General features: G+C 37.5%; 1 protein-coding gene across 16 annotated transcripts in view; it reads left to right on the forward strand.

The window, feature by feature from the left end:
* PPP1R12B (protein phosphatase 1 regulatory subunit 12B) overlaps nt 1-13919 on the forward strand; it is a 204823-nt gene that overhangs the window by 98416 nt on the left and 92488 nt on the right. For all 16 annotated transcript variants that reach the window (XM_072831465.1, XM_072831467.1, XM_072831466.1 and 13 more), the window contains one exon: nt 13606-13696. In XM_072831465.1, the coding sequence (XP_072687566.1) occupies nt 13606-13696 (91 nt within the window). The remainder of the gene's footprint in view (nt 1-13605; nt 13697-13919) is intronic.

Raw genomic sequence — 13919 nt, forward strand, 5'->3', positions numbered from 1 at the left:
ACACTAAAATGCTAAACAAATAAATAGGTAATTGGGGCAATCTTTAAGACTATGATGAATAAATGGATCAATACCCTGTTGATGAAACATTAAAATGGTAAACAAACAAATAGGAAATTGGGGCAATCTTAAAACTATGATGACTTGAACTCTAAATTTCCTCCATAACCTTAATTGAGTCCAGTAACCATGTTGGAGCATCTACAATAGGCTAGGCACAGTGCTAAATGTAATGATGTCGTGGCAAAAAAATAGCCTCCACCTTCCTAAAACTTAGAGAATGGTGGCTACTGGTGAATAGAAGATAAGGAATTTTATTTCACAAGGTCTTAGGCTCATTTTTGTTATGATCTATAGGATAGTAGTTATACCTAATTTAGTGCGCTGGGCCAGTTACTGGTTTACTTACTACTTTTTAGTGTGAATGAAAAACTTGGTGTGTTCCTTCATTATCAAGTTTTAAAGCTTTGTGTGTAATGACAAGAAAATTCCCCTTCGGCTGAGACTTGGGGGAGATTGACTAAAAAGGGGCATGAGAATTTTGGAGGGTGATGGAACTGTTCTGTAATCTTGATTGCGGTCGTGGCTACCGGACTATACACACTTGTCAAAACCTGGAACTCATAGACCTCTAAACTTTTTAGGGCAGTTTTTACTGTGTGTAAATTATATCTCAGGAAACTTGACTAAAAATGCAACTGAGGCTTAATTAAAGGAATCTGAGTCCTCTAAAAAGTGTAGTGATTGGATAGGGAAGATAATAGATCTCTTTTATAGCCCTTCTCTGAAGAGAAATCTGATTTAAGTCCTTGAAGAACTTCTTTCCTTCTAGACCCTTCTCTTCTTCTTTTTTTTTTTTTTTAATATTTTATTTATTTATTTATTCATGAGAGACAGAGAGAAGCAGAGACACGTGCAGAGGGAGAAGCAGACTCCCTGTGGGGAGCCTGATGTGGGACTCGATCCCAGGACCCTGGGATCAGGCCTTCAGCCAAAGGCAGACGCTCAACCAGGGAGCCACCCAGGCATCCCAACCCTTCTCTTGTTAGCCCATACTTCAGGAAAGCCCAGAAATCTCTGAAATTGCTAGCAAAAATTTTGTTATACATAATTGCTTTTTTTTTTTTTTTTCTGGGAAGAGAAGACAGTTTAAATCTGGTTGTCATAAGTAGGTTACTGTTCAGTAAAGGTTGAAAAACACAGGTTTGAGTGCTTTCCTACTTCCCAGGTGCCCCCTTTTTCCTGAAGAAGACCATGCTAGTGATGCCAGCAGCTGGAGACCCGTTTCTGGAGTGGGTGGGAGGAGTCTGTGAGTCTACGGACCTTAGTATGTAGAGCCCACCCGGTGCTAACACAGGCCTGTTCCTAATCCCCTCCTTACATGGGCTGGAGCTCCTTTCTCCACCTTCTTGAACCTAAATGCTGGCACCCTCTCTGTCCTAAGGCTGACCAAAGGGCTTTTTTTTTTTTCCCCTGATAATATAAATATTATGGTAGTATATCCTAAAAAGTACCTGTGCGTTCTATATCACTGCCAAATATGATAATAAAGGTTTTTTTCTAAGTGTAAATATAAATACATCGTTTTGTTTAAAACAATTCTTTGAATATTAATGATCAGTTTTTAAAGTTTGAGATGCCTAGGTAGCACAGTCAGTGAAGCATCTGACTTGATATCAGCTCAGGTTGTGATCTCAGGTCCCTGTGAGATGGAGGCCCCCCCTTCTCAGCACAGAGTCTGCTTGTCCCTCTCCCTCCCCCTTTGCCCCTGCCACCACTTGAGAACATGCATGCTCTCTCTCTAAAATAAATAAATAAAATCTTTAAAGCCTTTAAAGTTTATAAGTTTCCACAATGCACATATTTTAAATAGGAAATAATTATTTATCCATAGTCTTCCCATGAGCCATATCCCTGCTAATATCTTCATATGTTGTGTTGATTTTGAGATTATACTGTAGCTTTTTTTTTTTTTTAAGATTTTATTTATTTATTCATAAGAGACACAGAGAAACAGAGACAGAGACCCAGGCAGAGGGAGAAGCAGACCCCATGCAGGGAGCCTGATGCAGGACTCGATCCCAGGTCTCCAGGATCACACCCCGAGCCAAAGGCAGATGCCCAACCACTGAGCCACCCAGGTGCCCCTGTAGTTTTTTTTCTTACTAAAATATTATTAAATACTACACAAATACCCAACATATCTATTTTCTGGCTCAAATAAGTCCTGGCTATATTAGCTTCACTATTTTTTTAAATAAAATATTAAAAATACAGTTAAACCCCTTGCGTAAGTCTCGCTTTCATCCCCGACTCCCTCCCTAGCTAGAGGTAGTCACTATACTGAATTTGGTGTTTTTGTGATTTGCACATTTTTATTAGTTACTATTCTGTTTCTATGTACACACATATTACTGCTTTTACATGTTTTTGTTCCTTATATAAATTGTATCATTCTGCACACATCATTCTGAAACCTGTTTTTTCATAGCATTCTTTTGTTCATTTTGGTCCATTGTGTAGATGCACCACAGTTTGGTTTTGGTTTTTTCTACTAATGGTCATTTAGGTCATTTTCTTTCTCTCTCTCTCTCTGTTTTCGTTAATGCTAATTATTCTGCTGTGCTGCTGTGTACATTCTTGTTCATGTTTCCTTATCTAAACATGTAACAGTTTCTCAAGGGTATTAATTTTCAAGTGGAATTTCTGGATCTAAAGAGTGAGTACCTCTTTACTTGAGATGCCAGATTGCTCTCCTGTTTACATTCTCACTAGCAACGTATGAGAGCTTCTACTTTACAACTAATGTTGTACTTGATAATGTCAGTGATTTTTGCTTTTGAGAATCAAAGGAAGATGGAAGTGGTTTCTCCTTGTTTTAATTGGCATTTCATGATCATTAAGTGAAACTGAACATCATCTCTTATGTTTATAGGCTTTTGGGGTTTCCTGTTTTGTAAATTCCTTGATTATACACTTTGTTATTACTTTTGGATTTTTTGCACCTTTTTAAAATTGGTATAAGTTCTTTACATATTCAAGATACTAATGTTTTGCAAGTTACGTATTTGTAGTAGTTTGTCTTCTAATGTCTATATAGATTCTGTCATATGAAAGTTCCTTAGTCTATTCAGTGGTTCCCCCCCTGTTGTTTTATATTTGGATTATTTCCATGAATATTTTGTGTGTTGACTTTCTTGAATATTCTTCTTTAAAAAAATTCAGTGGTGGTGCTGAATTTGACCTGGTCTATTTTGTAGTTGGTGATAAACATTCTAGACAGTTGGCCAAGTCCAGTTGGTACAGCCTGTGGGCATGAAATAAAGCAGCACTTGCACTTTTGGTGGCTGAATCTGCCATTCTTGGCATCCCTAACACCTGTTTTGACCAATGAACTAACTGTAGAGTGACCTAAATAAGTAAAACATTGTCATTTGTAAAGGTGGCTTTGGCACTTGAAACTGGAGTATTTTTAATGGAACAAATGTTCAGAGGCACAAGAATTCGAGGCAATATAGTACTTATCAAAGGTAGGTCACAGGAACACCAGACTCACATTGTTTGTAAAGCAGACAGAATTCTCTAAGCTGTAGTTCGGTGCTATATAACTTCAGAGGTTAGAGCAGGGGTCAGCATTTTGGGGGGTTTATGGGCCACATGGTCTCTGTTGCAACTGCTCAACCCTGCGCCTGCAGCACAGCAAGCAGTAGGCACACAGCCTCGCCCCTTGGTTGCTGTATTGTCTGTCACTGCTTTGGCACTACATGGAGTTGTTCCACGGCCTTGTGAAGCCTGGAATATATGCTATCTGACCCTTTACAGGAAGTTTGCAGACTTGGCGCTGTTGATATTTGGGTCCAGATAATTCTTTGTTGCTGCCCCCCTGGGGGACAAAATTGTTCCCTGTTGAGAACCACTGGCCTAGAGGATTCAAGAAATGCTTTGTTTAGCTGAGGGAAATCCTCCCTCTTTTTTTTTTTCTCCCTCTTTTTTTAAAAATAATTATTCTGCATAGTGGAGCTTTGATTCCTTGCTTAAGCTTTAGCTCTGATCTCAGTGTTGAATTAGAGAGGAAAATATGTCACATGAGCACTTGAATAGAATTGTCCTTAAACTATGAAATCAGATCATATCCTGATATGTGACACATATCATATCTGGAAGTCTTCCTAATCTGTAGGTAGCTTATCGACTTGAGCAGTACTTAGTCTCCCTGTGTTTAGCTTTAACCCATTTATGCCAGATCTGAAATTTGTCCCCACATTTGTCTGTCTTCCCCACATGTGTTCTTTTTTGTCTGCCTCTACCTGTTGGCCTTTGCCAGTGGGCTAGGCCTGAGCCTCTACTAAGCAGTATTTACAGCTCACTTGGATAGACACAGCAACTAGGATAGCCCAAGGGCAGATGAAATAATATCCAGAGTAAGAATGCAGTGTCTCTCTTGCTCTGTCTTCTTTCACATGAAGGAGCATTCCTCCCCCTCCCCTGTCTATGAAATGAGAAGTAGTATCGATTGGTTTGGTACAGTGTTATAAAATATGCATCTAATGGAATGGTATTTTGGGCACTATTAGCAGCATTGGCTCTGCCAAGCCCCAAGATTTTTGCCTTCCTCGCCTTTTCTCCTCCCCTTTCTTCTCCTCCTCCTTCTTAGCAGCAGGTTCTTAGCAAATTGCAAGCTTTGCCTCTGGCTTGCTGGATAGCAGTGGAAGTGCAAGCCTTTTCTAGTTTCCAAGGGAGACCGGGTGCTGAGACTGCAGTCTTGCCCAGCAGCCACTTACCTTTCTTGCTATTCGTCTCCACACATCTTTTGACCTTCATTCTGCTATGCAGGCCTGCTCGAGGAGGTAATAGTCTGTTTTCTTGGCGCTCTCTTTATAAAGGGGGCAGAGGGAATGTAGGGGGGTACGGGGTAAGGAATCTGGGGTTAGCAGAGAGTAAATGCTGCCATTAGGAAGAAAGTATCTCTGAAGTGTGCCGTATCTGTGAGCTTCTTCCTATTTGCTGTATCTATAAATATCTTAAAGGTAGGAGCCCCAGCACTACGTTGTATGACTTTAAAGCGCCACATGTAAAAACGCAAAATCAATGTAATAATGCCTCTGAGAAGCACAGAAGAAAAATGGGAACTTAATCTCTGGAAATTAAATAAGATCAATTGGTTTTAAACTTCACTGGCTGACAGCCTGCATTCTGTTAGGCTTATGTTATATGGGCTGAATCTGTTTTCAGGTTTAAGGAGAGAGCACGGTGATAATGTCTCTTAATTGGATTCTCCAGTCTTCTGGAGCTGTGCTTTCCAATATGGTAGCCAGTCGCCGTGAGTGGCTATTTAGATTTAAGTTAATTAAAAATTAAATAAGATTAAAAATTCATTTCCTCTACCACATTTTAGGTGCTCGGTAGTCACCTAAAGTGTGCTGTGACCAGCAGCTACCTACCATATTGGACTCTGAAGGTATACAACTTTTCCATTATCATACGAAGTTCGTTGGACCATACTACAACAAGTGACCTACAGAATATAGGAAATTTAGTATTTGACCAGAACCAATGAATAATGGACATTTTAGTGAAAAGACTTAGAGACTGTTTGTCCAGAATCAGCATATAATTATGGATTCACTAGAGTTTAAAGCAACATGGGACCTTAAAACTATAGACTTACCCTTTATTTTGTAAGTGAAGAAACTAAGGTACCAAGAAATTAAGTGATTCTCTTTCAGGTGAAGCAAGTAGTTAATGGCAGAACCGAAACTAGAACCCAGTACCTGTTCTTTCTGCTGTACCACAGTGTTAGCATCCCATACCCAACTGGAAATAGCAAGGAAAACTTGAACTAAAACCTACCCGCTAGGGCCCTAGCAACTGTAGAGTCAACATATCCTCTGAAAGAGACTTAGGTCCTTCATATCACCTCTCACTTGTATTTTGTTCATGACAGCTTTATAGCATGTTGGTGGCAACCTCTGAAAATGTAAAAATCACTCTTTCCCCAGATAGAGTGTTGATTATGGCATACTTTTGGGAAACCATCAGGGGAAGATAGGAAAAGTCTAATGCAAGATGTCTTTATTCACCAATTCCTGATACTGCTAGATTTGGAGAAAGAAATATCTTGCTTCATAAATCTACATAATTAGCATACCATGGTATGAGTTGTGAAGAAATAGTTTGCATCTCAGTGGTGCAATGTAAGAAACGCTGTACTAGAAGCAGAGACCATGGTTAATGGTCCCTTTAGGCCTGTGGCTGAACAGCATTGTGAGCTTAGGCTTATATCAACTCATCTTTAAGATAGGAATTTGTCATCTCTAGCTGAAGTCTTGGGATTAGATCAGATGACTTCTTGAAGCCATAAAGTCTTTAGCCACGGGTTTATGAGTCTGTTAATCCTCTGTCTCCCTCCCCTAAAGCTATCTCTGTATGCTTCGAGATTAATATCAAAGCAGTTTCTTTTTGGCCTTTCTGGAATACCTTTGTTCCCATATCCTTATACATAGGATACAGTCCAGGGAATGACAAGCTGTCTTACAAGGCCGTGAGATATTCTGTAATTAATGACCATGGTCCTTCCCTGTTTGAGACTAACCATGTAAGTACCCTCTCTCATCAGTAGAGATTTTAGAAACAAGACTCCTTAAAGCTATTTAAAAAACCAGTTTCTTATTCCAGACAAAATTTTATTCTCTCAAAATTCCAGGGAAAACAGCTTTGTTCTTGCCTTGGAGATCATGGAGATTCTTTCATTCTTCCCCTTACAGTAGTTTTACATTTTTTTAGGTAGCCCTTTGAACCTTTCTAGGGGATATTTTCAAGGGAATTAAGACCTCTTCCAAATGAATTATCCATTTCTGGTAAAAATAATTAAGGGGAACTCTTTTATTAGTTTAGATGGGTTGGGTGTTACAGTACTCTCGCAGCCTTTCTTTTCCAAATTACCACTAGTGAGCTTTGAATGTGTTGATGAAAATAATGTAGTGGGACACATTGCAGCAGCAATCAAGCCGCGCTGAGTACTTTCTATGTGCCAGCTAGTGTTCTAGGTGCTTTATGTGTTTTATTTGAGCTTTACAAGAATCCTGTCTGTACCTGCTAATATCTGTTACAGCTGTTAATATCTTCATCATATGAGAAGCTTGGGTTTAGAGTACTTAAATATTTCATCCAAGATCATTTAGCAAGGAAGTTGAGCCAGTGTTCAAACCAGGCAGTTTGATTCCCGTCAGGATACTTTATCACGACACTGTTGTTATCAGAAGGTATTTTAGGTCTTCTATTATTATTTATTGTGACTTTCTTCAGGTTCACTAGTGATTTACTGGGCATTTTGCACAGCTTCTTTTTTTAAGATTTATTTATTTATTTATGATAGACACACACAGAGAGAGAGGCAGAGACACATGCAGAGGGAGAAGCAGGCTCCATGCCAGGAGCCTGACGTGGGACTCGATCCCGGGACTCCAGGATCGCGCCCTGGGCCAAAGGCAGGCGCTAAACTGCTGAGCTACCCAGGGATCCCCCTTTTGCACAGCTTCTTAAGATAAAACTAGTCCATCTAAGTATATAAAGGGTCCCTATGAATTGAACATGCAGAGAACAAATTATTTTTGTGAGGTCATGCTAATTCTCTGTAATTATTTGAATTCCACTGATTATGTAACCTCAAGGTCTTAGCAAATACAAAAAAAAAAAAAAATGCTACCTGCCCTCTAGGAAACACATAGACAGATATGGTAATCAAAGTATTTTGGCATTGGATTCCTTTCTCTACCACTGAGTTGGGGATGTTAGCCTACTTTTATCTGGATGTCAGAAAGCCGAAATAGATGTAAACCCACGGCTTCTGCTATACTTTCTACTGTACTGTTTTGTGAACACAGACGTATCTTTTTTTCATAGCAATAAGGAATTGTGTAGCGCTCAGATTTCTTGGATGGTTCAGATGTTTCACAGAAAGAGCAAAAAAAAAAGAAAATTTCAATTTACTAATACACATCGAGAGGAAAAGTGTGACTGTTAAAATATAGCTTGGTTGGAGACTTCTGCTTCAGGATATAGTATATCTTTTTTTTTTTTTTTTAATCCTGCTATTCTTGCATTTCTTTTTTTTTTAAGATTCTATTTATTTATTCACAAGAGATACACACACACACAGAGAGAGAGAGAGAGAGAGAGGCAGAGAGACAGGCAGAGGGAGAAGCAGGCTCCATGCAGGGAGCCCGATGTGGGACTCGATCCCGGGTCTCCAGGATCACGCCCTGAGCCGAAGGCAGGCACCAAACCACTGAGCCATCCAGGGATCCCTAGTATTATCTTTTATTAGACAAACTCTCCCACTGAGAATAAATAGGAAAACTGGGTAGATATTAGAAAGTATCTTTGAAGGTATTGGAGAGTTATTAAGAAAATGAGGACTTGAGGGATCAAGATCCTGGAGAGAAGGAAGTCATAAAGAGGTGAACCCAACATTTGGCTGTGCTTTCCCACTTGAGGCATTTGCTGATTAATAAAGCCATAGCTACAAGACTAAGAAACTGGGCAGGATTTTCAATAGTCTCATGGAGCTGAGGGAACAAAAACTGGAGTTCAGGAAGTGGGACCCCATACATTCATCTGAGACCACTGAAGGACTACATTCTAGAACTAAAGGCTTCCCAGAAATAGACCAGCCCTTGCAAAGACTGAAGGCTAGTTTCTAGTCAGCTCCATCTCAAGGTAGATGAGGATCATTTGCCTTGACCCTGTAGTTCTCAAAGAATGGTCTCCAGGTCAGAAGCATCACAGAGCCCTAATTAGAAACGCAAACCTACTCCAGACATACTGAATCAGGACTTCTGGGGGTGGGGCCTAACAATTTGTATTTCACAAGCTCCCTAAGAAATTCTGATGTAGATGAAAGTTTGAGAATTATTTCCTTAACCTAACTGCAAGAGGAAAAGAATATCGTCTTATTAAAAATGTTTGGCAGTTATTCTCAACCTTCCTGGACTCTCAATGTCTGAGCAGGGATGGGTTCAGTGTTAAATGTGATGAATAGTGTATTTTGTATTGTTTAAATTGCATCTCCCATATAATGTGAGAATCATCCAAGAGAAGGCAGCTTCCTGCATGCAGTGTGCTTTTTTTTTTTTTAAACAAGTAACAACTCTTTTTAAGAAACAGTTATTTTTACTTTGAAGTCATATTGATGAGAAGATGTATATGCACTTAAAATTTCCCTAGTAAAGACGTGTATTCAAGTGTAAAAAAAAGTGTGGGTTTTTTTTCTTTTTTTTTTAGAAATTAGCAGACATACCAAGAAATAAGACTGATTTACTAAAAAACCAAGAGGAAAAAACAAACAGTAAGAGCAGAGCCAGATATTGATGTTATCAGACATAGACTTTAAAATAATTATGGTTACTCAAGAAATTGGAAGATGGAAAATTTAACAGAGAACTGCAATTTATTTTGTAAAGAATCAAATGGGAATCCTAAAACCAAAAATTTAAATTTAAAAATCTAAATAACTCATTCAAAATTCAACTGGTGAGTTTATAGTAGACCAACTGAAGAGAAGATTATTAAACTAACCAGATAGACAGTAGAAATTATCTAAAATGAGATGCCCAGCTGGCTCAGTTGGAAGAGTGTGCAACTCTCAATTTGGGGTTGTGAGTTCAAGCCCCACATTGGGTGTAGGTAGAAGTTACATGTATAAATAAAACTTAAAAAAGAAAGAGAATGAAAATATCCAGAGAGAGAAAAGGATGGCAAATACAGAAAAAGCATAGTAAAGAAATAGGGCATGACCAATAAAAGTCTAACATAAGTAGAATTGGAGTGCAGAGGAAGAAAAAAGAAGAATTAGCTGCTTTTTTTCCTGGAATACCATTTTTTACTTGAAAGAATGACTGGGCAGACTATGATCATTTAGACTTGGGTTCTTGGCAGATATGTTCTTGAAAATGAACAAAGTGAACTTGTCACAAAGTATTTGTTGCCATTCATAAAGTTTTAAATTTCAAGAAGTTAAAATTTTGGAAAACTTATTTCTGCTACTAAGAGTGGTATAATTGACTACTTCCCAATATTTAAAGACTGTCCTAAGATCAAAGGTGATATTAAAGAATGTGATTTTTTTGTTTTATTTTTCTATAATTTTTTAATTGAGATACCATTGACATATCATTATATTAGTTTTAGGTATACAACATAATGATTTAATGAATATATTACAAAACGATTATTACAACAAGTAATATAACATCCATCATCACACTTAATTATAATTTTTTTCTCATGATAAGAACTTTTGAAGTTACTCGGCTAGCAACTTGTAAGTATATAATACAGCATTGTTAATTGTAGGCACCATATTGTACATTATATACCAAGGATTTACTAATCTTGTAAACGAAATTGTGTACCTTTTGAGCACCTTCACCTACTTTGCCCACCCTGTTCTCCCTGCCTCCATTAACCACAAATCAGTTCTCCATATCTATGAGTTTTTGTTTTTTAAGATTGCACATTTAAGTGAGATCAGATTTTTTTCCCTAATGTTTTATATGAGTTCTTTATCTATTTTGGATATTAACCCCTTATCAGTTCTATGATTTGCTAATATTTTCTTCCATTCTGTAAGTCACCTTTTCATTTTGTTGATGATTTGCTTTGCTGTGCAGAAGCTTTTCAGTTTGATACAGTCCCGCTTATTTATTTTTGCTTCAGTTGCCTTTGCTTTTGATGTCAAAAAAAAAAAAAAAAATCATTGCACGGCCAATGTCAAGGAGCTTACCCCCCCCCATGTTACAGAATGTGATTTATAAAATTATTATTCTATAATGAAATGTGTTAACATTTAGAAGATCTGCACCAGTGTTTTCCACATGACCAATGTGCAATGACCCAAAGTTATGCATGGCTAAGAAGGTCCATTCAAAGTGCAAGATAGACCAATAGATTTCAGTGTAACAGAGTATGAACAGTCAATTAATATGGTTTCAGATTCCACATTGCTACTAACATTTAAGAAACTACCACTCATGATTTAGTATAGTATCCAAGAAGAATATCCATAATTATCTAAAAAGGCTATTATAATACTCCTGGCTTTTCCAATTATAGACTTACATAAGACTGTATATTCTTTATATATTTTAACTGAAACACCATTTTGCAACATATTGAATGAAGCATGTATGAAATTCTGGCTCTCTTCAATTAAGCTAACATTAAAGAAAATTATAAAAATGTAATACAACACTTATTAAATTTGTTTTAGATAATAGTTACTTTTCATAAGAGATGTTATTCATGGAACTTTTTGTAATAGGTCTATTATTTTTAAATGCATTAGTGCATTTTTTTTTAATTTCTCAGTATGAATTTCTGCTAAGGGTAAATATTAAGAGATGTACATAAACAAAAGCTCTTTGGAAGACATCAGTAATTTTTAAAAATGTAAAAGGGCTCTGAGACCAAAAAATTGAGAATCATTGCTACAGATACTAAAATGATAATTAAAATATATAAGAATATTATGAATAGTTTTGTGCCACTAAATGTAAAAATATTAAGTTTTTTGACAAATAATACCAAAACAGGAAATCTGACTAGGCACTGTGGCGGGATACAAAATCAGTGCCCAGAAATCAGTGGCATTTCTATACACTAACAATGAGACAGAAGAGAGAAATTAAGGAGTCAATCCCATTTATAATTGCACCCAAAAGCGTAAGATACCTAGGAATAAATCTAACCAAAGAGGTAAAGAATCTATACCCTAAAAACTACAGAACACTTATGAAAGAAATTGAGAAAGACACAAAGAGATGGAAAAATATTCCATGCTCATGGATTGGAAGGATTAATATGTATAATATATTAATAATATATTAATATTGTGAAAATGTCTGTGTTACCCAGGGCAATTTACACATTCAATGCAATCCCCATCAAAATACCCTGGAGTTAATCTTAAGATTTGTGTGGAATCAGAAAAGACCCCGAATAGCCAGGGGAATATTGAAAAAGAAAACCAGAGCCGGGGTCATCACAATGCCGGATTTCAGGTTGTACTACAAAGCTGTGATCATCAAGACAGAGTGGTACTGGGACAAAAACATAGATCAATGGAACAGAACAGAGAACCCAGAAATGGGCCCTCAACTCTATGGTCAACTAATATTCGACAAAGCAGGAAAGCCTATCCACTGGAAAAAGGACAGTCTCTTCAATAAATGGTGCTGGGAAAATTGGAGAGTCACATGCAGAAGAATGAAACTAGACCATTCTCTTACACCAGACACAAAGATAAACTCAAAATGGATGAAAGATCTAATGTGAGACAAGAATCCGTCAAAATCCTATAGGCCTGAATCAATTAAAGAAATTAACCCCTTATTTAAAACCCTCCTATAAAATCCAGATGGCTTCATTGGTGCACTTCACTGTTTAAGGAGGAAACAACCTTAATCTTACACAAATTCTTATAGAAAATAAACAAGGAGGGGCACCTGGGTGGCTCAGTTAAGCATTCGCCTTTAGCTTGGGTCCTGATCCCAGGGTTCTGAGATCAAGCCCTGCATTGGATTCCCTGCTTGATGGGGAGCCTGCTTCTCCCTCCCTCTGCCTGCCAGTCCCCCTGCCTCTCTCTCTCTGTCAAATAAACAAATAAAATCTTAAAGTAGACAAGGAGAAAACGCTTTCAACTTCTATAGTCTTAATTCCCAGACCTGGTTAGGTTATTATAAGAAGGGAAATAATAGGCTAATTTCTCTAATAAATATGGATGCAGAAATCGTAAACTAAATAATACTGAATCTGTATAAAATAAATCTACATATAGAGGTGCTTGGCTGGCTCAGTCAGTAGAGCATGCAACTCTTGATCTCAGGGTTGTAAGTTCAAACCCCATGTTGAGTATACAGCTTACCTTTAAAAAATGAAATAAAATAAATATTTTTTTTAAAAAGATGATGATACAGTCATGGCCAAGTTGAGCTTATCCTAAGAATCCACTCTTACATTGTCATTCAAAAATTACTCGGTGTGATTCACCATATTAATAGAAAAAAGATGGAAAATGATAAAAATCTCAGTATATGGGGAAGAAAAGCATGTGATAAGTTTGACACACCCTAATGATTAAAAACCAGAACCACTAACAAAAAAACCTCTTAGCCTATTCCAATTGGAATGGAAAGGAATAGATTGAACTTGAGAAGCAGCGCAGTAGACATCACAGTGATAAATTGCTGAATGCTTTCTCTCTGAAGGCAAGAACAAAGCATGGAAACTTCCTGCTGTCACTCCTTTTCAACATGTCTTGGAGGTTCTAGCCAGAGCATTAAAGCAAGAAAAGAAAAATTGTAAGGATATGGAAAGAAGAAATGAAATTCTCATTTTACAAATGACATAATTCTGCATGAAGAGTAATACATGTATAAGTAATGTCTTGGATTATGCAGTTTTCACTGATAGCATTTCTATCATTTTGATTGTGTGCAAGTTCATTTTTAGATGTAGAAATCACTTCAGTATGTGGAAGTACCTTGTCATGCCTCAAGTACGTGCAGCAAGGGTCTTACTTGTGCTGTTACTTTTTTTTCTCTACAGGTCGTATCTGACTCCTGTACGGGATGAGGAAGCAGAGTCTTTACGGAAAGCACGCTCCAGACAAGCTCGGCAGACTCGAAGGTCTACTCAAGTGAGTGTGACCTTCTTTTTTATGTCATTTTGTCTACCTTTCTGTTGGAAGTACAATTAAAAAATCTTAAGATGAGCGCCTTATTCCAGCCGCTGTTGTAAAAGTTTTCACTTGTGTTAAGTCTTACACTACAGAGTATCAGATAAATTTATAGCTACATCTACCCACACTCACTTTTATGTCTCCAGGCTCAGAACAGGTTTATCTCCTTTCCTTTGCAAGA

The sequence above is a fragment of the Canis lupus genome, chromosome 6 (genome assembly GCF_048164855.1).
Source record: "Canis lupus baileyi chromosome 6, mCanLup2.hap1, whole genome shotgun sequence".
Taxonomy (NCBI): Eukaryota; Metazoa; Chordata; class Mammalia; order Carnivora; family Canidae; genus Canis; species Canis lupus.